General features: G+C 35.0%; 1 protein-coding gene across 1 annotated transcript; it reads right to left on the reverse strand.

Moving 5' to 3' along the window:
• Positions 1-215: 215 nt before the first annotated feature.
• On the reverse strand, positions 216-19,398 carry LOC149793327 (uncharacterized). Its single transcript, XM_089966356.1, has 2 exons — positions 19,286-19,398; positions 216-743 (listed from the first exon to the last, which is right to left on the reverse strand). The coding sequence occupies exons 1-2, from the start codon at positions 19,341-19,343 to the stop codon at positions 430-432; spliced, it is 372 nt and encodes a 123-aa protein (XP_089822482.1). The 5' UTR covers positions 19,344-19,398; the 3' UTR covers positions 216-429.
• Between the last annotated feature and the right edge of the window lie 6,911 nt (positions 19,399-26,309).

The raw sequence follows: 26,309 nt of genomic DNA on the forward strand, positions 1-26,309 counted from the left end.
CAAGATATCATTGAAACTATTTGCAAATTTAGTAAAGCCGGTCACAGCTTTGCAATCAACAGTATTTGCAGACTTTTTAGAACTTTGATGCCTACCACTAACATGCTTTATTTCAATAAAATAGAAGTTCTGTAAAGTATAATGTTAGATTTATGCATTTTAATACTGAGATGAGCTTCGCATTAAAAACAGATGCACGAATAAGAAGCACTATGTTAAGGAATTACATCTTTATTTTCAAACACGAAATTTATAATCATATGTAATCGATATGGAAAGTTCGTGTGTTTCAGCTGTACCAACATAAGGTATGCAAGTAAATACAGTTAAAATAAGGTGGATCTGGATACGACACATTTTAATGTCTGCACATGACTAAGTATGGAAGATCGCTAAATGTCTTTTCCATATAATAAATTTATCGTCCTTTCAGTACAGACATTCTGTGCATTCTACCCAAACAGTATAAATCCTACTAATGTAGTTGTAATGCTTTAGTAAATCTAAAATGTTTGGGAGGTATTCATTGGCTTTTTGAAAAATGAACCAGTCGTTTCCATCAGCTGGGCCGTTTAAAAACTCCCAGACTAGATTCGCCATTTCCCAAATCACATCGGTTAGTCCTCCAACATTAAAACAGGCTTGAAGTATTGCCCAGATGCATTGTTTGATACACTGCCATGGATCCTTTCTCAACTCATTGGAGCTTCCGTATATCTTCAGAGAAGTAGACTGAAGAGATGCTGAAACACAAAAATATACAAAAAATATGATTTCTTGTTTATTTGCTTTTAAGCATTATATATATATATATATATATATATATATATATATATATATATATATATATATATATATATATATATATATATATATATATATATATATATTTTTTTTTTTTGGAACATCAATGCAGTGTTTTTGACCTACTTCTAAGATACATGCACTATATCGTGCAGAACACTGTGCGTCAAGTCCCATATCATTACAGTGTCATCGGGGCCCCGAGTGGCCGAGTGGTCTAAAGCGCTCACCGTTACGGATCACTGCCATCTCATCTCTTTCTGCGTGGGTTCGAGTCTCGGGTTCGGCCAATGTGGGTATGTGAGAAAGCTTGCCAGTAGCTTCTCGCGGTTCGGTGGTTGTTTCCGGGGTTTTCCCGGGTTTTTCCTCCACCGTTATTATTGGCCGCAATGTATAGCTTATCTTGTGCTGAAAAATGGCGTTACACCCTACAACAATAACAATAGCCTATCTTGTGCTGAAAAATGGCGTTACACCCTACAACAATAACAATAACAACATCACCAACAAGAACAACAACAACCACTACAGTGTCATCATGGAAACTTACATACTATAATCGTCTTAATTTCTCTCGTAGAATCACTCAACCTATCATATTGCTATAAACGTTATAAACGGAACTATAATCCCAAGAAAATATTAAAATGAGCTGTACTAACATCTTTATTAAAAAAAACTGTTAGTAGCACCTTTGCTGAACACAATGATGCTAGTGATGCGGTAAAATAAAAACAGGCTTGATATTAAAAGATTTTACAGAAATAAATACTTGAAATTCTGGAGGACAAAAACTAGATAAGATCTTATATGTATTGTCTTTGCAGAAAAAATGGCCAGATAAGCTTTATTTCACACTATAAGCGTGCTTAATTCAAATTTAATATTTGCAATCTGACACGATTAGGCAATCTGTTTCCTTTAAACTGACAGAACGTAAATAGAAATACCATGATTTCGTTAATGAAATGTAACATAACTGAAACTTATATCGTTTGTGCAGATACTATCTCAAACCATCTACTGACGCAAATTTTGTGTCACTAGAACAGTGCACAATTTCACGATTTTTGTTGCTGACATTGTCACTGAAAAGCGATATCACTGAAATGAAGAAAATAATTTTAGTGAATTATCCTGTTAACTATGTTTTCTGGAAACCTTATTACAAATATTTGCACATTAGTTTATGAATATGTGCTATGATAATGTCGAATTAGGTAAGATATGATATCAGTTTATTTGTATGTTTGCTTTCTCTAAAATACTTTCTAATAACGGAAAAACTTTGCGAAATAATGTTATCTTATGTAGCGATGTGTACCCTAGGGCATCTATAATTTGCTTGATATTTGTAGTAATATTCGTATTGATCAAGTTTTGCTAGCATTTGTGTCCCTTCTATAAATAAACTGTTTTAAGAAATGTGTTTAAGAAATTTCGCCAGATAAGAGTAGTTTTAAATTTTGTATTTATTTGAGGTATTATCCGGTTTGTTTGAAAGTGAATAAATAACCATAAAATATAGTGACACATGCATTACACAGACGAAAACCATACACCCGTCGTGTATACAGTAATAACATAAAATGTGCAAGAAACATCTGGTCCAATGGACCTATAAATAAACAACTTCAAATACGTAAACAAGTAAATATTCGATAGTACATAGATGAATTACCGAAACACATACATGCACATTAATTACTCTTTAAAGTAATTTCATTTTTCGTTCTTGGAAAACACTGACAATAAAATGAAATGTATATCTTGGACATTTTTGCATTACCTGTTGCAATTAAACCAAGATATTGTATCAACAATATTAGCTTTAAGTAGCTGTTTACTTAAAACTGAGTAACACCAACAGTTTAGCCAAAAATGTTGGGACATTTTGATCATCTTCAAGGATTTGTTCATAAATGTTTTTTTCTACTTTTACCTTAGTATACCTTCTGTTTCAATTCGTATTTAGAGAATAACACAATGCTAACAAGGAGAGCTCTTGTGTGTTTAAATACATCAGTACATATGAAACAAGACTGTATATCTTTTTACAAGTGACGTGTTCTCAGTTTTGGAGTCATTTTGAGTCCATGCATTTTTGATAATGTCGATAAAGCTTCTTTCTGCAGGATTGAACATCACAAACTAAATCATTTTCAAATGTTTCATCCATATTTTAAAACAATAAAACATATTTCTTTTCATCTGACCGGTCTGATGCGCTTGCACTGCTATCTTTATATACATATATTTTTAGTAGTGAAGCATTGATCAACAAAAGAATGGGTTTCTAATATAGCTAAAATTATTCAGTCGATATAACAATTATTTGCTAAATTTGGTAGCACCTAAAATGGTGTATGACACGATTTTGGGCCATACCAAGTAGAACTATTGTTTTTAGCTGTCTAGTTTTGAACACTGGCTATTAAACACCTTCTCTAAGCTTTTATATATATATATATATATATATATATATATATATATATATATATATATATATATATATATATATATATATATATATATATATATATATAATGTCTTTATATGAATTAGTTTCGATAACATGATCAATTTTGTTCTGCCTCCCGACTGTTTGAAATGTAGCCAACTAGCTAGTGATGGGAATTTAAGACAGGTTGAAAGCTCTAGATAGGAAATACTAAAGAAGGGACGTGCTACAGTTTCTAATGCAGCAATAAAAATGAACTGCCTCGATAAAATTGGAAGAAGGAGGGAGGAGGAATTCGATGACCTGTACGGACAGTGGCGCAAATAGAGGAACATTTGAATTGGTGTTCAGAGAATCTACATGAGATCTAGATCGATATTTTCTTCAGCGATTAATGTCCTTTATGGGATTATCCCAATACCATAAAAGTCTGGATAAGATATGCTGTAACTGCCATTTCTCTCTCCCCGTTTTAAGGTCTAAAAGCATTCGCCATTCTTTTTGCAAGAAGTCAACACTTTGTGTAAATACTCTGATCACTTGACAAGTGAGGATTATTCTGAATGGATGTTATTTTGCAAACATCATGAATTTTGTACAATGATATCTGGACTATTAAATAACATAATGAATACAGTTACATACAACGTAGACCCTTGGTTTGCTAATCTAACTTTGTGATCCTAAATTAGTCAAACATCAGCTCTTACTTCAAACCAGTTTAAAATATGTATGTATCATTTAAAGACAGCATGAATAGCAAAGGAATATGAGATATAAACGAAAAGAACAGAATATTGGCACATTATTGGGATTGTTTGGCGACTGATTTGACATATAATTCCATCGACAGCATATCCAGACGCATCATATTCTGCATTGGATTGAAGTACAAAGCAGATCAACTAATTATTGACTTTATGTTCTATTACCGCACAAAGTACTTTACTTTCTGTTATATATTTCATTCTTTAGCGAAGATAGTTCTTATTTCATTCTGAAACAATAACATGATTTTCAATAATTTTAAAGAATCCCATACTTTGCTAAGTAAACGACAGCATTTCATGGATGTAATAATTATCGTTATGATTTAGTTTGTTGTCCTCTACCGTCATGATTCACGCCAAGTTAATACAAATTAATCTATCTTTAAACATTTGAAGAAAACGTTTTTAATCACGACATCCTGATGTAACATTACATGGCCAAAACCCAGGTGTAACAAAACATTTCTCACACGGAATGCTAAAGTCATATCTTTGTTTCAAAATTGTATGACATGCATTTAAGTTACGGTATTCGCACATTTTGATAATTTTATTTACAAATACTTTATACATCCTATCATGTAAAAACATAGAGAAATCACTACTAATTAATTTTCCTAATACAGCGGCATCCTGCTAACTTTCAGAAATTAGTAATGGAAACTGATTTGAACATTTTCTATACGGTATAGATATTCATATCCACATATTTCAGGAAGGTAGAAAGAACTGGCAAGACCAGGGATAAAAAGTACATTTTAAATTCTGTACATATATATTAAATTGCAAAGCGTTTCAACATTCCAAATTTCATATTTCCATTTTCGCTAGCATTTTTTGTTTGTGTTGTGATCATTTACAAGTAGACTGGAAAATAGAACTTAGCTAATTGGAAAATGATGCATAGTCATTCCTGTCGTTTGTATAGTATCAACGTTTCATTTTTCTTAATGCAACCTTCTCGTTTAATAATCGTGAATGACAAATTCAACATGGTTGTGGTAAAGGTATACTTGCTAACAATCTTAAACACTTTCTATTCACAAGACAAATGAACCGAACAAAACGAATTACGCTCATTTCGTGGGTAGCACGATAGACATTATGCCTCATAAAAGCACTGTTAAAAATTATAAAATTGCAACACCAGTTGAAGGTTCCATTTGTTATTTAAGACTACTTTGAGAGCCTAACAGTTGACATACTCAGAAAGCATCAATGATATATGTCGGATCACACAACATCTTGGAAAAGAGAACGTGCACCAGTGGAATTTGAGCGACGAAAAATCCATTTTCAACATCAAGAATGAGAATATATATATATATATATATATATATATATATATATATATATATATATATATATATATATATATATATATATATATATCAGGAAAGCTTAACGAAACACCTGTTCCGGCGATCGAAAAGGTTTCTTGGTCTCTACTTAACGCGAATATATCAAATGACAAAGCAAGCAGATTCAGGGTGTAATAAATAAGCATGAATTGAACACTATCGACTATTAAGTCAAGAATGATATACTGATACAATACACTACATTATATGAGTGTAGCAATTTGTGAATGAAATAATATACACTTTATCCTGATCACTATTCGAGTGCTTCTGGTTTCGTCCACGGTGCTGGTTGGCAACTGATGGAGTAGAATTAAAACTTGTAATAGATTATAATATTTTCCTGATATCCGAGAGTTGAATGGATGAGGAATTATGATGATACCGCATACATATGTTTAAGAAAATCACGACTATTAGGTAGATGGCAAATATACAATTGAAGATAATGATAGATACGACATATCTAAACCAAACTCCTTCGTCAAGTACCTAGACAATACAGATTTACAGAGGTAGGGCGCGCGTTTATGCACGACGTTAACAAAAACCACAAACGAAACACTGCACACCCACCACACCCCCAAACATATTTGTTTTTGGATGGACAGCTATAAAAGACAAATCGAATAACCATATAACGAATATCTTAAATATTCCGAATGGCGATGATACCCGTCATATTTTAGAAATTGATTTAGAGACATTTTTGGAGTTTCAAGATCATTTCAAGGACTCCCCGATTTCATCGGGTAAACAATTTGCTAGCGTATCCTATCCAAATTAAAAAAACATTTTTATTTAACAAAAAAAAAAAAAGGAAAATGACCACTTCACGTAAAATATTATGCGCATTTAGGAAAAAATACTTCATTTAGAACAGAAACACATATTTGTATGTGTAGTTAGGCCTGAAAATGTAAAATATACATCTTTCTGTATGTGTTTAAATGGCAACTGTGGCTAAAATTCTACATTAAGTTCAGTGCAAGCTTGAGACGAAAGCCATCTCAGGCAACAAAGGCTGGAGGGAAACTGTGATGGTATGTCTATTAAAAGAAACTATTCAAATTAATGCATGAGAAAAAATATATGTTGAGCTATGTTTTCAATAAAATAATTATTACAATCAGTTCTTTCTTGAAAATATTCATAAATCTTAATTAAACAAAATAAATATTTATTACAACATTGTTCTTAAAGGTAGAGGATGTCATCCATCTATTACTCGGCTCTCGTATTTTTAGTTTTTCAAAAAGCCCACTATATATTAATAGACCAGTTGTAAAAAGTAAATGTTGTATGAGAAACACTCGGTGTTGGAAAAAGTTCGCAAACTTTTTTTAAGCATTTTGTCTGAAAGTTTATTATTGATCGAAACATGTCCAGTCAAAGTGGTAAAATCCACATATCATTAGACTTTTAAAAAAATCATGCTTTGAAAACTGACTATATTTCTTTCGTTTGTGTTTACTGCTTGTAAAGATAACATTATACTGGCTAGATATTCAATATTACACACCAGGAAAATAAAGTAAGAACAGATAGATGATAAGCAATGGAATCCTTCGGACAGTAAAACGTACGGATATTTGAAGCACAAAAGAACTAACTTAAATAATGAAAATAAAAATTGGAGGAAAGAGGGTCTTACAAGAAATCTAAAGTTTATCAAACCATCAAACACAAACTTGTACGAAACATAAAACTGACTTAGTTTGAAAATATCTGAATATTAGCTAACGTTAAAACGCTCATAATTTGATCGGATATAAAAATTGAATTCTACAGTGTTCATAAAGATATTAATTTTAGGTTGATCAATGGTAAGACAATGTCTTGATTAGTCATAACGAAACTCTTCTTGGACTTTGTTGATCAATGGCAATGCCTCTTAAACAGTGAAAATCATCAGAAGTCTTCTTACGATGAACCTTAGCGTGTGAAGAACAATATGTGACTTGTCGAGTACCTCAAGACTTTGTTTTAGGGTCACTGCTATTTCATATTTTAAAGATGATCTACATTTGCATCAAGAAAATAAAGACCATATATGATTATATGCTTTATATCGTCGAATAACTTACTTATTCCCATTCCTAGCTGTGAATTGTATAAACAATAGCCGGCTACGTCTGTTTCCGTCATTTGAAACCGTTAAAGTATCGTCATCAGTGCTTTCTTTTTATTACAGATGGTTGTAATTGATGCACTGTGATATTTAATACAGATTATGGCAAACTTTGTTGTATGTTTTGTATGTGTGTAGGATTATGGCAAACTTTGTTGTATGTTTTGTATGTGTGTAGGATATTTTCCGAATCAATATTTTGTCGTTTTTGTGCACATTATCATTATTGTATGATACTTGTTTCACTGTTGTATTTTTATTTTTGTTGACATGTGCAAATAAATGAGGATTAAAAGGAAAATTAGTTTTTGGACTAATTGTGTCTCTCTCATAAACAAAATACTGGATCTTCTTGCTTGCTATACAATATTAAACCCTTCGCAATTTCTGATGGCGTTACGGTTATAAAAGCAATGCTCAGCACCACTCTACCATATAAATTTATTTGTAATAAAAAAGAATATGCAGAAATGATACACGACCCTATGAAATGGAAGCATTTCTCTGAAGAGTTATTTTGATTTAAGGACATATAAGCCATACAGTCAATACACGAGAATGATACAATAATTATAAATAATTCCAGATTTAAAAATGAGGAATATAATACATATTAAATTCTTGATTTTGAGCGCGAAATGGATGGTCAGTCTTTAGTTAGATTACTGCATTATCTCAATGGTAAATGTACGTTGATTTCGCAAAACATCCTTTGGAAGAAACTTTATTTGATCAGAAGATCATTTTGATAACAAACGTACGAAATAGCAACTTGGTAAGATATATTGATTGAGAGACACTAACTTGTCTTTTAACATTACTATTTATGTTACAGCATTATTTATGTTTAATGAATGGTATAATAATAATTCAACGACAGTAGGACGCAATCAATGTATACCTTGGAAACTATGCAGGAGAATCATTCATTATGTTCATTTGCTTGCAATGTGTGTTGATACTGGCGCCCAACGATGCCTTCATTGTTGTATCGGAGTAAATTCGTCTAATCAGTATTGCCTACTATGCGGATGTGTTTGCGAGGATAATCATGTGCACCGTCAACAATTCGCCTAATCTTTGATTGTACAAACACTGGACGATGATTGTAAAAACATCCAACAACGTCGGTCACAAAGATACAGAAGTCAATGAAATAATGAAGCGATTGTAGTTTCCAATCTTGGTAAAGTAAAAATGCTTAAAATATATTGACCGCATTGACAATTAGACATTGCTTTCAGCTTAACTACTAGCATGTCTACCGTTAATTTATGCAAATAGCTCGAGAGTGTGGGATACATATTCATGTATTAGTCGTATGGGAAAATCTGACATAAGTTATTAGTATTCGTAAGTGAACCACAGCCACTTTCTCCATAGTAATCACAACCGATTGTACCGACAACATTAACAGTACAACACCTGAAACAATCCGGGCCTGAGCATAATATGCAAATACCAAGAAGTGCAAGAAAAACTCACGTACTTGCGCTATTTGGTCATACAGCTTCACGGAGTCAGACTGTGAGACAACCTCGGGAAATTGCAGCATGATTAAATATCGAAATTCCAACACGGACCAAAGAAGCAGAAATTGCACGTGCAGTTGAGGATGAACAAGACCGTCGCAGCCTCGCAGCCAACATCTCCGCTGAAGCAGTAGAGTATAGTCATCATCAACGAGTTCCGGAAGTTAGGTTGTGTAAGTGGTCTCGTGATTACCGGACAATTATCCCAAGCGAAAAGAAGCCAAACAAAGACATTGCAACTGTTTATTAAATATGCGTTCAGAACTTGTATTAACTTGACAGCGCGTGTGCTAGACAGTGTTACCGTAGGTATCTAAAATTGACATTGTTCTCGGGGTGGAATTTACCATGCTGTTCATATATCTCAAGATGGCTTTACACCTTCTTTAACAAAACAGTCATGGATTCATATTAGTGCCTGTGTAATCTTTAACCTTAAAAGACAGTTGCACTTATTAATATAATTGATAAACAGTATGCTAAGATTCTGGAGAAGTTATAAAACACTCTAGAGGAGGCTCTGGATGGTTGCTGTCCAGATGCTTGGAATTTCAGCTTCATATTTCACCTTTCCGCGGATCGAGTTGGATACCAACACCAAACTATGTTCCACCGCGGTCGGCGATAAACACAAACGATAACAGCCGATGTTGTGAATGGGCAATATTATCAGTGTTGTTGGGGCCCCGAGTGGCCGAGTGGTCTAAAGCGCTCTCCGTTACGGATCACTGCCATCTCACCTCTGTCTGCGCGGGTTCGAGTCCAGGATTCGGCAAATGTGGATATGTGAGAAAGCTTGCCAGTAGCTTCTTGTGGGTCGGTGGTTCTTCCCGGGGTTTTCTCGGGTTCTTCCTCCACCATTAATACTGGCCGCCATGCATAGCCTATCGTATGCTGAAAAATGGCTTTAAACCCCACAACAACAACAACAATCAGTGTTGTAATTTACGCGGGTTTTGAATCTCTTAAGATATCCGTATTTTGCCCAATGCAGTTCATGTTCCGGAACACATCAATTGCGAGTTTCGTTACAATGCTGTCAGATGCGACAGGCAAACTAAACCACCAATATCGTACTGCGGAAACTACAAGCCGGAAGTATTTATAAAGTCACTCTATCTCGCAGCAGAATGGATACGGCATAAATGTGCTTCGTCTGCAGCCATGCTTTTCTGAATCTGTCATGTTCCTTTTCGGCATCGATTGCAATGGAACTGAACATTCCAAAGTTCGCGATAGCTGTCATATCACTAGCGTGTAACAAAGTATATGCAATCTACAGTTACGAATTTATTCAAGCAAAACACGAATTCCCGTACTGCTTCATAACCTTTGCTTGCATGGCGGTCACTTAATAACGCGAACAATAGCAATGTCATCGAATGAGCCAAAAAGCATCATCCCGAACAATACTGACAAATATTTGAGATTTAGGCTTGGGCAACTGCAACTAAATGACTCGTAGCAGTTTCTTAAATCAAGCCTGGATAAACACGTCAGCAACCTTGCAGCGAATGGCAATACTCGATCAAAAATCACTAGCCGATACGATACTGACGGTGAAACATTCAGTTTACTCACTCACAAAAAAGTACATCCCTACGAGTCCATGAACATTTGGAACGAGTTTGCTGAAACTCAGTTACTACCGATCGAGACATTCCATTCATCATTGTCTCTTGAACGTATTTCCGCCTACGGTTAAGCACAAGCAAAAGATGTCTGGTCCACTTTAAGTAGTCAGATTCTTGGTAACTTTGGTGATCTGTATTGGTTACTGACTTGACCACGCTCAATAATTTTCGTCTCCGGAAACGGTCTCAGATGCATTTCAAAATTAGACCTGGAGGTGCTCACTGACACTGACCAACATACGTTTGTTGAGCGTGGATTCCGTGGCGGTATATCGATATTTTGTCATCGATTCGCACGTGGAAACAACCCAGTATTAGATGGTATGGTCATGTTGTCCCGAATAGTTACATCGTGTATCTCACAAAAACAACGATGCAGAAATACCTCATGCTCGTTTTGAATGGAATGATCCAGAGCACATATAACATCATCAAGACGTACACGGCTACTACAGTAACAGCGATTATGGATACACCATTGACGTTGATTTGGAGTATCCAAACTAGCTTCACCAAATACATAATGATTATCCGCTTGCCCCAGAAGTGTTGGTGGTGCCTCGAAGGTGTTTGTTCCTTGATCAATGTGCAGCCAAGGACGGATTGCAACGCATGTTTACTAAAGGCACCAAGCTTGTCCCAGATCTTCGGAATAATAACAGCTATGTAGTCGACGTACGAAATATGCTATTATATTGCGATCAAGTGCATGTAAGCAAAGTCAACAGGGTGCTTGGATTTCGCTAGTGTGACTGGATGGCGTCCTGTATACAAATATATACTAATCTGCACACAATGACCACAAATGATTTTGTGAAACACTTATTTTACTAATGAACAATGTAGACATTTTTGATTCCTCTTATTTATATATTTGGGTTTTGTAGAGATGTTCGCAAGGCTGATATATTCGGAGCCAAACACACAGGCATATTGTATCGACCGAATAACAATAATGACACAATTTGATATGCTGGTGGTGTCGTTGATAGTAAAATTGTATTTTCAGAATTAACACTGAGGATGTTTGTGACATTCTCTTCAATCGCCGCAGAAATACGTTTGTTGGCATTTATGAATTTAGGAGGCACATCCCCGCTATACTTTTCCACAGTCACTACATTCTCGAGAGAAAGCTGTGGTCAGTAATTTTCATTGCATGTTACTACAAAACAAGGTATCAGCGCACCAAGACACCTATTCATAATATATCAAGACCAAATGATGGTACGTCAGGAGCAGGTCCATACTAAAATGACATTTGATAATTTAGGAGTATCTGAAATTTCTCTGCTGTTTTCAGAAACTCACCAAAGAAATCAGTTTTGGCTTTGGCAGCAATCATGCTGCTCATTCTACCAAAATATTGACGCAATTCCGCAGATTTACCTAGTGCGACTTTGAATATGCACGTGTTGCTGCTCCACCTGCTGTCAACTATTACAGATGCGTTGCTATGATCTTCTAAGATGAATTGCTATATTATTTGAAGTGGTCGAATGTGGATTATGACGCACCAATGGATAACAATGACAATAACAACAAAACATTTCTCAGTTTAGCAATTGAACATGTTACGTTTTCAAATAATTATGTATTATCATTAAATGTCGGTTGGCCTTAGTTCAAAGCAGCACAATAAAATAAAGAGCGTAGAACCAACAGATTGCCGTGTCACTTTGAAGTTGTTTAAGACAGAAATGGCTAAAAATGACTAACTCGGTTGACCAAAACATAACTTAATCAGTTTAATACAGCCGAAAAAATAACACATCAGTGACAATAAAGTTATGGCAATCAAAAGAGATGCAAATACCAAAACGCCGTGAAATTATACCATTTATAATGGCCATTCCAGCAACATTAACAGCCTCGGCTCCTGTGGTTTCAAAAGCGTTTGCGTTGGGGCATTCGGAACTTCATTTACTCAAACCAACTCGCAGAATACCTTCAGGCCGAGGACTTCGACAAAAAGGTAAACTCGCGAAATCATCTTTTGTATTTGCACTTGCACGGGCTTGCACCGCCACTTGAAGTTGTTCATTGTTTAACCCAAGTCGGACATCTTGTTATTGAACCATTGCATGCACTTTAGCGTTGATTTTACCCTGTGACCTAGAGAATACACTTCATAGTATATACATTACCTATTCATAGTTAAGGACGCTACTGATCTCGCCGCAGATGAAACTGTGTTCGAAGGACTAAATTTCTCTCCGGATGAGTACTTACCCGTCTTTGGCGTTTGTATTTAAGATTAGATTTAGCACTATGTATAAGTGATAGATTCTGACCGAGTTGATAATGTAGTGGACTTTGCTGACGGGGTGGTGGATGTAACAGGTGGTCCGGGGTGGGATTAGATAATAGCAAAAACATTAACAACAATTTCGTGAATGAGATGTTTATTTATGTGATTGAAAAAAATTATTAAATCTAAACCCAACCCTTGCGCATAAAATCCAACACTGGACTTAACAAAATGATGCGTACTGAGTTAAACAACTGACATTAGAAAACTAATATCGTTCCTAACTGGAACGAATCATAACATGTAACTTAAACGAGTAATCAAGAAGAATTAAGGAATAGAAATTATTAATAAATATGGTTGACGGATGACGCATTGATCTATTACCAAAGATGATCAATGTTTAGAAATTAGCACTTACCACCAAGGGTATCATGTTAGGAATTTACACAACTATGAATTATATATATATATATATATATATATATATATATATATATATATATATATATATATATATATATATATCTGTGTGTGTGTGTGTGTGTGCGTGCGCATATGTGTGTGCATGCGCGTGTGTATGTGTGCGTGTGTGTGATTTCACTTAAATAAGATTAGGGAGTAGATTTTGGATCGTCACTAAAATAATGAAACTGATAAATTCGTAAACGGAACATACAATTCCTGGCGTCCATTAGACGACCTCAAAGTATATTCAGTCCAACCGCGCTATCGGATGATCAATTAGTCTCAACGCATGACCCTCCCCTCTCAAGCTGCCGAAGGATCACCCAAGTGACCCCTTGTTTGCTTCATACCAATCGGTCCCGAAGCTTTGTTTGATCACAACGAAAAAACTATTTTTTTCATGTGAGCCAACGTCACCTCCGACAGCAGCATATAGTTTATGCAAAAACCCCACAGAGTCATACAGCCCTGGATCCAAGATATCACTTTTACAGACGCAATCACTCCTCCAAATTCACATCCATGTTCACACCTCCAAAATTCAGACCCAACATAAAGCAAATGAAAAAAATAATGACTAAATCGTATAGTGCATGAAACACTGTCACGTACGAATGCAATGATATACGTTACTCATGCGCGCACGCGAGGTTGCTTATTACATATTAAATCATTTCAACAGTGTTACCGTACGAGATTATAATAACCGAATTCGTACATGAATCTGTACCGGACACAAATAATCTCTCATATTTATAAGAACTCGAACATTTTCTCATCCTTTCTGTATATTCAAAAATTAAATGAATTCAATCTTCTGTTCCGTTATAAAATGGCTAACTTGAAAATATATATCAAATAACATATCATTATATGAAAATTGGTCTGGCTATTTGTACATTTTATAATTATTACAGGAATATGCACTATATCAAACAATTGCATCATATAAATGCAAACGAGTGTGTGCTTTCGTTAAGGCTGTTTATGCGGCAACAGGTCTCGGAAATCAATACCACGACACCAATCATAGGTGCACCAATCGGAATTGTAATCGGAGATATATCCGTAGTAACCGGTGTGATTTTCGGTGTTGGTTAAACAATTTCATTATGGCAGCACTCGCGAGTAAGCACAAGACATTCTCAGTATTAATAAATCCTACTTAATATTGATTTTAAAATTATTAGCATCTGTCAGTTTGAAATGGTGCTGGTGAAAATAGAAAACCGTCTTAAACAGATACAAATCCAGACATTAGTGACCAAAAACAGGTAACATATTTATAGACAGTGAAAATAAACAAACTGTTTCTATGTTTGGCAATGTATATTAACCAGTCTGCCACCATATTTATCAGTGCATTGGCCTAAGTGCGGTACCTCTGCAGCAATTTCGCTTGAAACTCACCTCGGATTACAATAACGATAGGCTTACCGCGGGTTCACGAGTGTAAATTACACGGGTGTGATTTAAATTAAAGTCATAGTGCACAGAAGGCTTGGACCTATATGTCTAACGGAAATAGAAAAGCCTCATTATAATACTACTGAAGCTAAAACCTTCCAACTAACTGTGAATATTGAGGGATATCAGTTTCTAACGCGTTTTCAAAATTAAGAATGACATATGAATCTCATCTTATATATATATATATATATATATATATATATATATATATATATATATATATATATATAACGAAACCTTAACACAATAGTGAATATATGGCGCGAGTTTAAAGTAAAGGTTCAAACGTGAACATGCTAAGAATGTAATAAAACTTAGGAAGTTAAACACTCACGCTATATGAACGTGCCACTTTCCGGGAACTATTGGTTTTCTTTAATTCTAAATATTTTCTGCACAGTGGAGAAAGTCACAAGTTAAGAAAGCTCAGAACATGAAAATGTACACTCTGACCAGGACATTTACCTTTTAAGAATTTCTTTAAACATCTACACGATTTGAAGGGCTTGCGTGTACTATTTGATAAACTCACATGTCCCTTTGAGAAGATGTTTCTGCAGGAAGAGTGTCCCAAGTAAGATTTACATAGACATCGTCAGTAAGACCATCCAATATGTTCAAAACTGTTTACGGGGTGGTACAATTAAAACGATAGGTGTCTCGTTTTGTGCATTATATATATATATATATATATATATATATATATATATATATATATATATATATATATATATATATATATATATATATATATCGATTTGTTACAAACTTCGCTATGTGTGGTCACCTACTGCTGAGGGGCAAAACAGAAATGGACAATTATTAAACAAGCTGCTTTGGACATGTCAGATGCCACACGTAAGTCCTTCCCATAATCACTAGCATGGGACAAATAATACGGCCATGCATATTACAAAGGCAGCATCTTTTAGATACACCGCATGATACTGACAAATCGCAAGCAACAATTTTGCGATCATGTGAATCACAAACTAATGTAGAGGGGATGAGTGGTTTAAAGCGCTATCAATAACGGATCACTGCCATATCACCTGTGTCTGCGTGGGTTCGAGTCTCGGATTAGGCTAATGTGAGTATGTGAGAAAGCTTGCCAGTAGCTTCTCGTGAGTCTGTGGTTCTTTCTGGGGTTTCCCCTGGTTCTTCCTCCACCATTAATACTGGCGGCAATGTATAGCCTATTGTGTGTTGAAAAATGGCGTTAAACCCTACAACAACAGCAACAACAACAACAACAGATTAACGGGTAAATGAAACGCTTGAATAAGTGGACACTCGCTGGACATCAACAATTAGTATGCGGACCTATGTTTGTACCAAAAGCCACCATACCTATACATTCCGATGTTACGCAAGTTTACATCGGTAAGAAAAATACCAGTCTGGATTACAAGCAATATGAAGCATGAACTGGCTAGAATGGAAGCAGAGATGTAACAAGAGCGTCAAATTAACCCAGTAACTGGGTCAACTGCTTGGATAAAGGTGATTAACCGAAATGAATATACCATGATGTGACTGGACATAGGACATTTAAACAACGTTATTAAGAGTCAACGTTTTCTATTGCTAATTACGGAAAAATAAATTTCGTGCTTATTAAATGCACCCCCCCCCCCATTTTTCTCACACGGAATGCATCACGTGGTTCTGACATATGCACCAGGTGAGGAAATTTCAATACCACGTTTATCAGAATAAGATTTCTTTTCCGGATCAATTCGTCACCGAGTGTTTGCCATGCAAACATGTCAAATGTATCAGAAGAGATCAATGGAGAAGAGCCAATCATCGATGCTGCTTCGATCTCGTCCCTACGTTTGAAGAACATGATGAAAATCTAAAGAGAATATTCATTAAAGCAAGAAGAGATAAATCCTAGCTCATCATATGTAAGTTTGAATTCAACAAGATATACGTTCAATAAGTGGGATACAAGTGACGACGTAAAGGTCACAAATCAAATCCTAGAAAGATTCCAACTGCACAGGAAAACGTCGTTGACTCGTCATAAACGGTGGAGTTTTGTTCCATAGCAGTTGCTTCTCCCTTTTACAAGAGAAACGGAATGCTGTACAGCTTATAAAACTCTTGTAAAGCACTTACGTGCAATGGAGTTCAATGATGCTTTGACCTTAGCTTTTGATCTTAATGCAGGGACGGGATTGGTTTGTTTGACCGTCTATGATCAAATTATTTGATTGTATAGAAGTTAGGTTTCTCTTTTCCCTTTTATCATGCTTCTTCATTATATTTTTCTTTTTCTTATTCCTTGATTAAATTAAACATGTTGCTCTTTTTAAATAAATTTGCCATCTGCATAAAATTAGTAGTTTGACTTTTTTTTGTACAAATTTTACTTTTCAATAAAATTTGTAAATATCAACTGCATGTATTAAACAATATTTACAATTTCTCAGATGGAACTGTCATTATATGTATTTTGACGTTAACACCACACGGTTCAATGAGATAAAGTAAGTTATCGGGACATCAAATGACTTGCACTTAATTTGTACTTCCTTCAACAAATGTTTACAATAATCAATTGGAAGGTTTAGTATGATTACAGTAAGGGGACTGATATACATTTCAGTTCCATAATGCGCCACAATATTGTCGTCTGCTTATATGTTTTACATATTTTGGAACAGGCAGTTTATGAATTGTGCGTGGTACCTGCATTACCGCGTTACAATTAGTATCCACCAACAGCGCTTTGATTTGAACGGTATTTTGTTTATGAAGCTATTAGTTTATGTCTAATTGCTAAATTAGTCTACTTCATCGGTCCCTGCACACCTTGAATGATTGCCCATTCTGCTGATGCACATTAAATACATTTGAATATCTGAGTAATGAGTTGTGCGTATTTTTATTATTAAGGCCATCTTCTGTGCATACGAATCAATTTACATGTGGTACCACATTATGTTGAAAACGCTACATCCCAAAATCACATGTAGGGTTCGTGCGAAATTGTAGGCGATATCTGGTAGCCTGATGGTTATATAAATAGGTCGGAGAGAGGGTGAGTGGAGAGGAATAATGGAAGAAAAAGAAGAACGTTTTCCTGCACAGAACGAAAGAAAGCGAAAAAGTGATCACTCACCTGACAGATGTTGCTAAAACTTCCTTCTCTTCCCTTAAGTGGTGTGTTGTGAACACATGCGGTGTAAACTCAGTTATGTGTTGTCTATTCCTCATTATGTCTTGTAATTTTTATAAAACAGTCCTTCATGTACATTTATATTTTCTGCATGTACTTTTAAAATGGAAATTCGATAATGTCACTGTACGCTTAGTTGTGCCATTAGGTATTGAATTAGTGCTTACCTTAATAGTTAAAATAAAAATTGTAATATTTTAGATAACTGTTAAAGTTGTTTTTTTATTGTAGGCGTTTATCTCTGATATTTAAATCAAATTTTGCATAAAATTAACATTTCTGTATTAATCGTTTTGTCTAAATGTCTAATTATTGCAAACAGCAAAGACTCTTTCTAACGATCTACATCATTCCAGATCAAGAAAGTTATTATTATGGTCCACGTTTATAAAAGAGTGCGCTGTAAACTTGATAAGAGAGTAAAGGTTGTTTACAGAAATACCAAAAGGTTCGGTTACATATAGTACATTAGCAGGACATCGGTTACTTTGAACTTAAAGCGTCCTTCCTTCAACACATAATGCAATAGAAGAGTTTTATATATGTAGAAAGAGGCCGTGAACCCTTACGTGTATTTGAACTAATTAAAATTAAAGGTTGCATGCTCTACCAAGATATTGTCGTCTGCCTCTACACTTAGAATATCTTGAAACATGAAAATTTATCTAACGTTAATGGCGTCTGATGATACAGAAAGAAGAACGCTGGCAACTTATGTCAGACATATATTTTGTTGTTTATGTTGTGCTTTTTCTGGAAAAGAATGAACCCGGGAGAACCACTGACTCACGGGAAGTCACTGACAAGCTTTCTGACATGGCCAAATTTGCAGAACCCGAGGCTCGAACCCACGTGGAAGTGAGATGGCAGTGATCGGGAAAGGCGAGCACCTTAGACTAATCGGCTACTCGGTTTGTTTTTGTGAGGATATCGCAGGATATTTGCAATTTTATTTATTTATCGTGCAATGTAGACAACGGCTAATGGATAGTAACTTGCAATAGTGGCACAAAGGAGGAAATGGATGAAGCCCTTTCTGATCTAGCCCTCATATTCAGGTAAATATGGCGACGATGTTATTCAGCTGTTTTGTTTTCTACTCGCACACTCCACACCCCAACTGTTCTCTTATTTGCAAGTTGATAAGTGGATTTACCCGTTCCCTCACAAGTTTTAAAACATCTACATGTACGTCTATTGGAAATTTTTTTCTTACCTTTACCAGTGAAGCACAATATGTTAATCGCCATAAAATAAAGCACACATGTCTTCATTTTGAATGGAAACACGTTTAATATCTTCCTTCAATGGCTGACAATCTGAGCAATAAGGTTAGTGAATTTTCGGAAAATAAGGGAGATAACTCTTTTACAAGCATATGAGAAGGCCACGTCAATACTAGGAAAAGAAAAATAGGCTGCGTATGCCAATCACTGAGCAATAAGTTTGGAACATTTTCGGCAAATAAGGGACACAGCCATTTAGAAGCACGTTGCTATCGGTAAGATCCGTCAAACAGGTAAACCGCTGAAAATGATATAAATGTATATACATGACTGAAATAAAATTCTTCGGGAACAAATATAAAAGTTTGCTTACTCAATGTATAAACGCTGAACATTAACCTATTACCAGCAGTAGGTTCATTTATGCACTGAAGTTCGAAGGTTTATAGACAAAGAAAAGAAAGCATACACTCAGATTATTGGTTAATTCAATGCATTTTGAGTACTTTCATGTCAGACATGATAAAACAATGTAAGAAGTATATAAACCTGTGGTAAATGTTTTTCTAATATCTCTTGCTCAGCCTGCAAATCAAAACTTGTTTTCAAATCGCACACAATTATTGGGACATATTCCAATTAAATTTGATTGTTAAACATTGGATGAAATGCTGCAATGCCTCATTATTACATATTTTATTACATTTTTAAGAAGGATATTTGCTTTCTAATTTATGAATGTTTCAATATCTCTTTAGGCTCTTACACGAATGAGCGAGCAACACACACACACACACACACACACACACACACACAGAACATTGATATGTTGAAATTGTCAATTTACATCGGACGATAAGCACAGTAATTGGTGTAAAAGAACTAAGTTTAGACAGAAAAACCAGAATGGGTTGTTTAATTGCTTGAAGTAAAGACTGATTGTAAAATAAAATATGTCATTTGTGACATAAGTTCACTACTAGACAGATGGGCAGATATATAGAATCTATGTTGGGATTTGGGCCGAGACAAGAAAATCCCAGTCAAGGGTTTATATTATTTGTCTCCTCACGAGGCTTGCCCGAGTGGGGAGACATATAATATAAACCCGCGACTGGGATTTCCTTGTCTCAGTACAAACCTCAACGTAGATTATTTTTCTCACCCAATATTTTCCTTTAAAGTAAAAAGAATTCTGCACGAGTGTTCACGTCCAATATTTACTTGCGGAGCAATAATATAAATATGTTAATGAGGGCTGTGGTGTGACCGTTGCGTCCGAAGTACACGGTTTATACGCGTGAGCAAAGAAAAATAACAACATAAAACGTCGCATAATAATGAGGTATTATCACATTTAATATATGAATGTTATATGAAATTGACAACAAATAATTAATATTTATTACAAGAAACTGTTTTATTTTCATCATTTCCAATTTTGAAAAGTTATATTGTAAATAATAAAACGATGTTGGCTACTCAGCTCTACTGTACTGTGGTTATACTTAGTACAAGCTGTAACGAAGAGTAACATCTTTCTTTAGATTATTATTGGGTAATTAGAGATCTATGTCACTATCGTATATAACTATTCTTTTCTTTGGAGGAGGTGAAACTGTGTGTGACATACTTGTATTGTCCTTAATATTGATTGTAAAATTACCCCCGTGTATAATAGACCCTCCAAAAATGGACTCTAGCGGATAACCATGTGCTAAACTTTCAAGTTCACGGATTCTTTGAACATTTATTTTTCTGTCCTGGAAATATTGCAAGTGCTACAGTGAAATTTGCTTATGGATTAATGTGCTGACGGATAAATTATTCCTTCTGGCTGGTAAGTGTATTATTTGTCATTAAATATTGTAGGTATATTTTTTATTTTAACCGGGGCACAATGGAGATGCTTAACAAAATTAGGAACAAAGCATGTTTTACATAACACTTTTCTGGCTGTTACCAAGTTTTCCGTAGTTGTTAAGAGAATAGGGAGGCTATGAAGTGTATAGGTCTATAGTATATATGCATGGATAAGTGTTTTCTGTTATATTGTTCATTTCACACAGCATTGAGAATTTTATCCTATCTGTAGCACAGTTATTTTCAGGTCAGCGTCATTAAATGTAGCTAAGAGTAATATAATTTGTTTCACACGAAATTTTTAAACTTAGGTAGCTTGGCTACATGTAATGACGCTGATTTAAAAATGTATTGAGCTAGGACTGCATATAGGATAAAATTGACCATGCTGTGTGGAACGAAATAGCATAATACCAAAAAGCTCGACATCATATGCGTTTGTCTTTGTCTCTCTCGAATTGTTTTTGTATGGTGTGTTCTCAAAGATGGATTTAACTTAAGTTGCTATGTTTTTGTTATATATTTGTTGCTGTTGTTGTTGTTTGATTTTAGAACAACTACGTCAGGCACAGCAGAAGACAACAAGGGTTTCTTTTTTTAAAAGTAGTTCTGAGCGCGTGGACACATTGAGACGACTGGTCTGAGATGACTAGGCTGAGATGAGGAAAGTAAGGTTAGCAAAAAAAGTAGATTTCTCTGTCGCATGGGTGAGAAATATACATAAATATACATATATAGACAGACACGGAAAAATACTGAAACATCTTCTTTTGTATCATTATCACAACATTCAATAGACAAAAACAAATTAATACAATTGAATTTCAACCACATTTTCTTTTAACATAGGAATTAAACAGTAAATTAAACATCAATCACATTCACAATGCATAACATCTTAAAGGCTTGTGTTATTGTATTGGCATGTTACCTTTTTTCTGTGTCAGTAGTATTAAAGGCAGTATCTAACGCTTCACTGATCTTCATCATAACACCACTCGAGAGAAAATACAAATAAATTTACTCAGTAATTTCAGCAGCAAATTCTGTAAATGCCAGCAAACTATAGTGTAATGAAACAATTATACGTATTCATGAACAAACGAAAACTTAATGAAAGATAAATATAGACATCTGATCTATTGGATTGCTTTTCAAATATGAATTTTTCTCTGGCTCACAGCTGCAATTCTTTTAGCAATTTAATCTGTGAAATTTGTGTACAAGATCTGTAACTTGGGGATCAGCATAGAAATGCTTTTGTTGTTTAAGGCACTGAACTTGGCAGGAATAATAACCTAAATACAATGTTCAAATGTTCCATTTTTGGGAGAAAATTAAACGAAATCAGTATAGGGTATGTCATAGGACACATAAGCAGTTACGAATACAAGGGGCAAAATTCTAGAATAATGACTTAAACAAGGTTAATAAACCCTATTAAATGAACTCAAACACCTATCTACGAATCGATGGCTGAAATAAAGCTGATAAAATGCACAAACTACACTTAAGCAGTGTTTTAACGAATAATTACTTGCATAAGGCTGATAACGGTCCCACAATGATCTTAAACACACTTTTATACAGTAGAAATCACAGTGCATTCGATACAATGGACATTACTGTATGATTTATACCGTGTATTTTATAGGACGGAATTACGGCATCATTTTATACTGGATATTCGTAGCTTAGAAATAAATACAGAATTGTCTCCGGTGTTTTCGTCACAGTAGAGGTCACGGTTCGATTTTCTGCTGTTCATTCGTTACAGTGCAAATTGCGATATGATTTTTACTGTACAACATAATGACGTACATAAGACTGGTAAAACCCATAAAATGGACTCCAACAGCCTTCGACAAAATAATGAAAATAACATGTTTTATTTGTTTACTTACCGTTTCCAGGTGAAAACCCCAATAATTCTTTGCAAAATGTTGTTTGGCCTGAGAAAGCAAAAGCCAGATCTGTATGCAATACGCAGTAACGCTATGGCAGGTTGGGAAATTATCTAAGACTTTTGACCTTATAATGCACAACACGTTCTCTTGCTGGTTGCAAAGTTATATGATATGTTTTACCCCACCCCATGAAGAAACAATGCTTCAGGATTGTCTTATATAACTGCGATTCTTACTGAATATTAATGTTTAAAAACCACATCGTTCCCATGAAACAAAGCTTAATGCAACTCTGATATAGTATGTCCTACGTTTCATCAAAATTGTCAAGTCTGTTTACAGGAAGAAGTTACAAAATAATATTTGAAATGGAAATCACATCATTTTTTCATGTCGGATAATTTTAAATGAAAATATCCTAAGTAACACTCTTACTGAGGTCGATTGAAACTACCTGAGGGTTTTTTTGAGTCCATATTGCTAAGGAAGTCACACCGTTGCTATAAGAGCCACACAGGAGAAACGTTAACAGAGCATGTCCCGACAAACCATCTCTACCAAGACCGACTGAAATTGGCTCAGTATTTTGGACAAGAAATCGAAAATTGTAATATAAACATGTGCTGAAAGAAATTCCTGCTATCTCTGAGACTGGCTTGTCGGTTCTGCACAAGGAGTTGAAAATAGACCTTTCATATTGTTACTACGGAGGCCGTGCTATTGGTAGTGGGTGCATGATTTTGATGAAGTTTGTCATGAGAAACTATGTTTAATTGAGACTGGCTTCACCGTTCTTCAGAAAGTTAAAAATAGTTTATTCACATCGTTACTAGAACAGGCTCCCATGATACATTTGTGATTGAGCTTGTTCTAACAAACAATGCCACCCGGTTTGATCGAAACTAATTCAGCCGCTCTAGAGAAAGGTTTACGTCATATTGCTAATGAAGCTATCCCGTTGACAGGGGAGCCACCTCGTGATAGTTCATCGGCTATCAAAAGTTCCTTCTAGATTTGCATAAAGTTGGCAGGGCTTTCTTGATGACGTTATTGCAAATGGGTTTCTATATTGTTGCTATGGAAGTCATACATTTGCTAGAGGAGCCATCCCAGATCCATTTGTAATAAGGAATGTCTTAGGAAATATTCCTGTCCCGTTTTGTACAATTTGATCGCAATTGGCTCAACTATTCTAGAGCAAACGTCGAAAATAGTGCTTCCACTCGCTACTAAGGAAGCCACATCATTGTTAGGGCAGACACATAGGACACAATCTTAAGACCGCATGCCCTTCGAATCCTAAGAAACATCCCGAGTAAATATGATTAACATTGGCTCAGCCGCTCTGGACAAGAAGTTGGCAATACATTTTACATTCTAGTTGCTGTGAAAGTCACCACGTTGCATTATGAGTAAAATAGAACACATTTGTTTGGGATAGCATGTCCCAAGAAACAAATTTGATAAGTTTGTTTCAAACTGGACAGGGATTTTTATGAACAAGTTTAAGATAACAACGTAGAGGGATGAAAGACATCAAAGCACATTGGATACTGGACTGTATGTCAGGTAAGCTAAAACGCAAGACAAATACTCTTCCCATTTCTGAGTGTGTTAAGACGATTCGTTACTGTTAAGCTGATGAGTGCACCGTATGTATTTACGTTTTTACATATTGAAGGACGGAGGATATCTTTGGATCTAACACAGAGATTTGTTTGGAACTTTCTTCCTGAGAAGATAATTATATCTATCGTGGAACTAATTAATAACAAGTAGGTGTCCCCGAAAGCTCGTAAAGAAACCATCCTCTAAATAAAACTTGTAATGTTTGATAATATAAATTGTGAATTTGAAGGTCTTGAGCAGAAAGTCTCAAGTTGACCTAGATCAGAAGAAACTAAAGTCATAGTAGAGAATATTTTGTTTGGTTTATTTTTTATTCATTATGCTACCCCGTTAAATCGTCTTAAATGCAAGTGTCTATAATTTTGTCCTGCAAAGCATGTTGCCAAAACTACATAAAAATTGTTTTGACAAAATTATAGGTATTTGAACAGGTTTTAAGTCATTAACAACAAACAATGTTTGCATGGAAACCATGTTAAAACATCTACACACAAACTGCGTGATCTTGGCAAACAAGTTCAGAAGGCATGTTCCACTTCATAATGATTTGATCTGAACACATCATGAAATTTAATGAATTTCATATGTGTACTCCTATGTACAATGTACTAATTGTTGCACACCTGATAACCCCGCCCCTCCGATACACTCATCACCTTAAACTGTATGATAGCTGATGCTTGTTGATAATTAATTGTCTTATATATAGTTAAAGCTATCTGGCAAATATACTGCAGGAAGCCTCATAAACATTTTAGACGAATACTGGATTTTCAATGCATGTTAGCTGTTTTGCGTTTCTGAAATTCACAATGTGAAGTTTAATTATTTATTCTCTACTTGTCCACTTTATCTCATTCTGCGATTTCCATTATCTATCACATTTTCATTTTGTTAATCTAAATCATAGCGATGTATAAGATTATATAAACACGTGTTATCACATTTTAAGTCTGGAGTGGTATTTGGACCCAGACGGAAGAGGTGGATTAGCTTGGATGCTGCCTTACAGTCAGGTTGTAATATAAAGGCCATCATTAAGATATGCACAATGAGCTCTGCAAAAGTCACCACGATTAGTTGATACTACCTCATAGGGATACATTATCTCAATGATATTGTTTAGGTCTTCATTAGAAAAATCGACACCACTGTGTATTGAGGCAGAGTCACATTTTTCTAGTCATTGACAGTTAAACACCTTGCATTTTTGCTCTGTTCCAAACTAACTGGCTGAAAATCAGACATAATCCATCTGTAATAATGCAATTGTCATATTTCTTTAGTGCTTACACTTATCCAAATTCGACAGGTTAAAATCAGTATGAGCTATCTTGCTTCACCGCCACTAGAACAAATGTTTTAACTCGTCAAGAAACAAGCTGCAATTTGTCTTAAATTTCGTTCATTTGTCTAAAGCGTGTCAGTTTGATGTTTTAAAGTTTGTATTAAAGTATAAGTAATGTTTATAAGTTTTGTAAACGTTAAATATGTATTGAAAACTCTTTACAATAATAAGTATGAACGTTTTTCCATTTCAAACAAATTTTCAGCAAGAAGTTGTCCTGTAGACTTTTTAATTGCTTGTACATAGTTATGTAATGAAGTAACCTAT

This window comes from Sinohyriopsis cumingii, chromosome 8 (assembly GCF_028554795.1).
Source record: "Sinohyriopsis cumingii isolate HCF-2022 chromosome 8, ASM2855479v2, whole genome shotgun sequence".
NCBI lineage: Eukaryota > Metazoa > Mollusca > Bivalvia > Unionida > Unionidae > Sinohyriopsis > Sinohyriopsis cumingii.

Bases quoted from the DNA above. Each gene is read 5' to 3' on its own strand.
- LOC149793327 (XM_089966356.1), bottom strand. From the start codon at position 19,343: ATGAAGACATGTGTGCTTTATTTTATGGCGATTAACATATTGTGCTTC. The intron at 744-19,285 runs GTAAGAAAAAAA...TTTGTGTTTCAG, and splicing joins ATTGTGCTTCACTGGTAAAG to CATCTCTTCAGTCTACTTCT.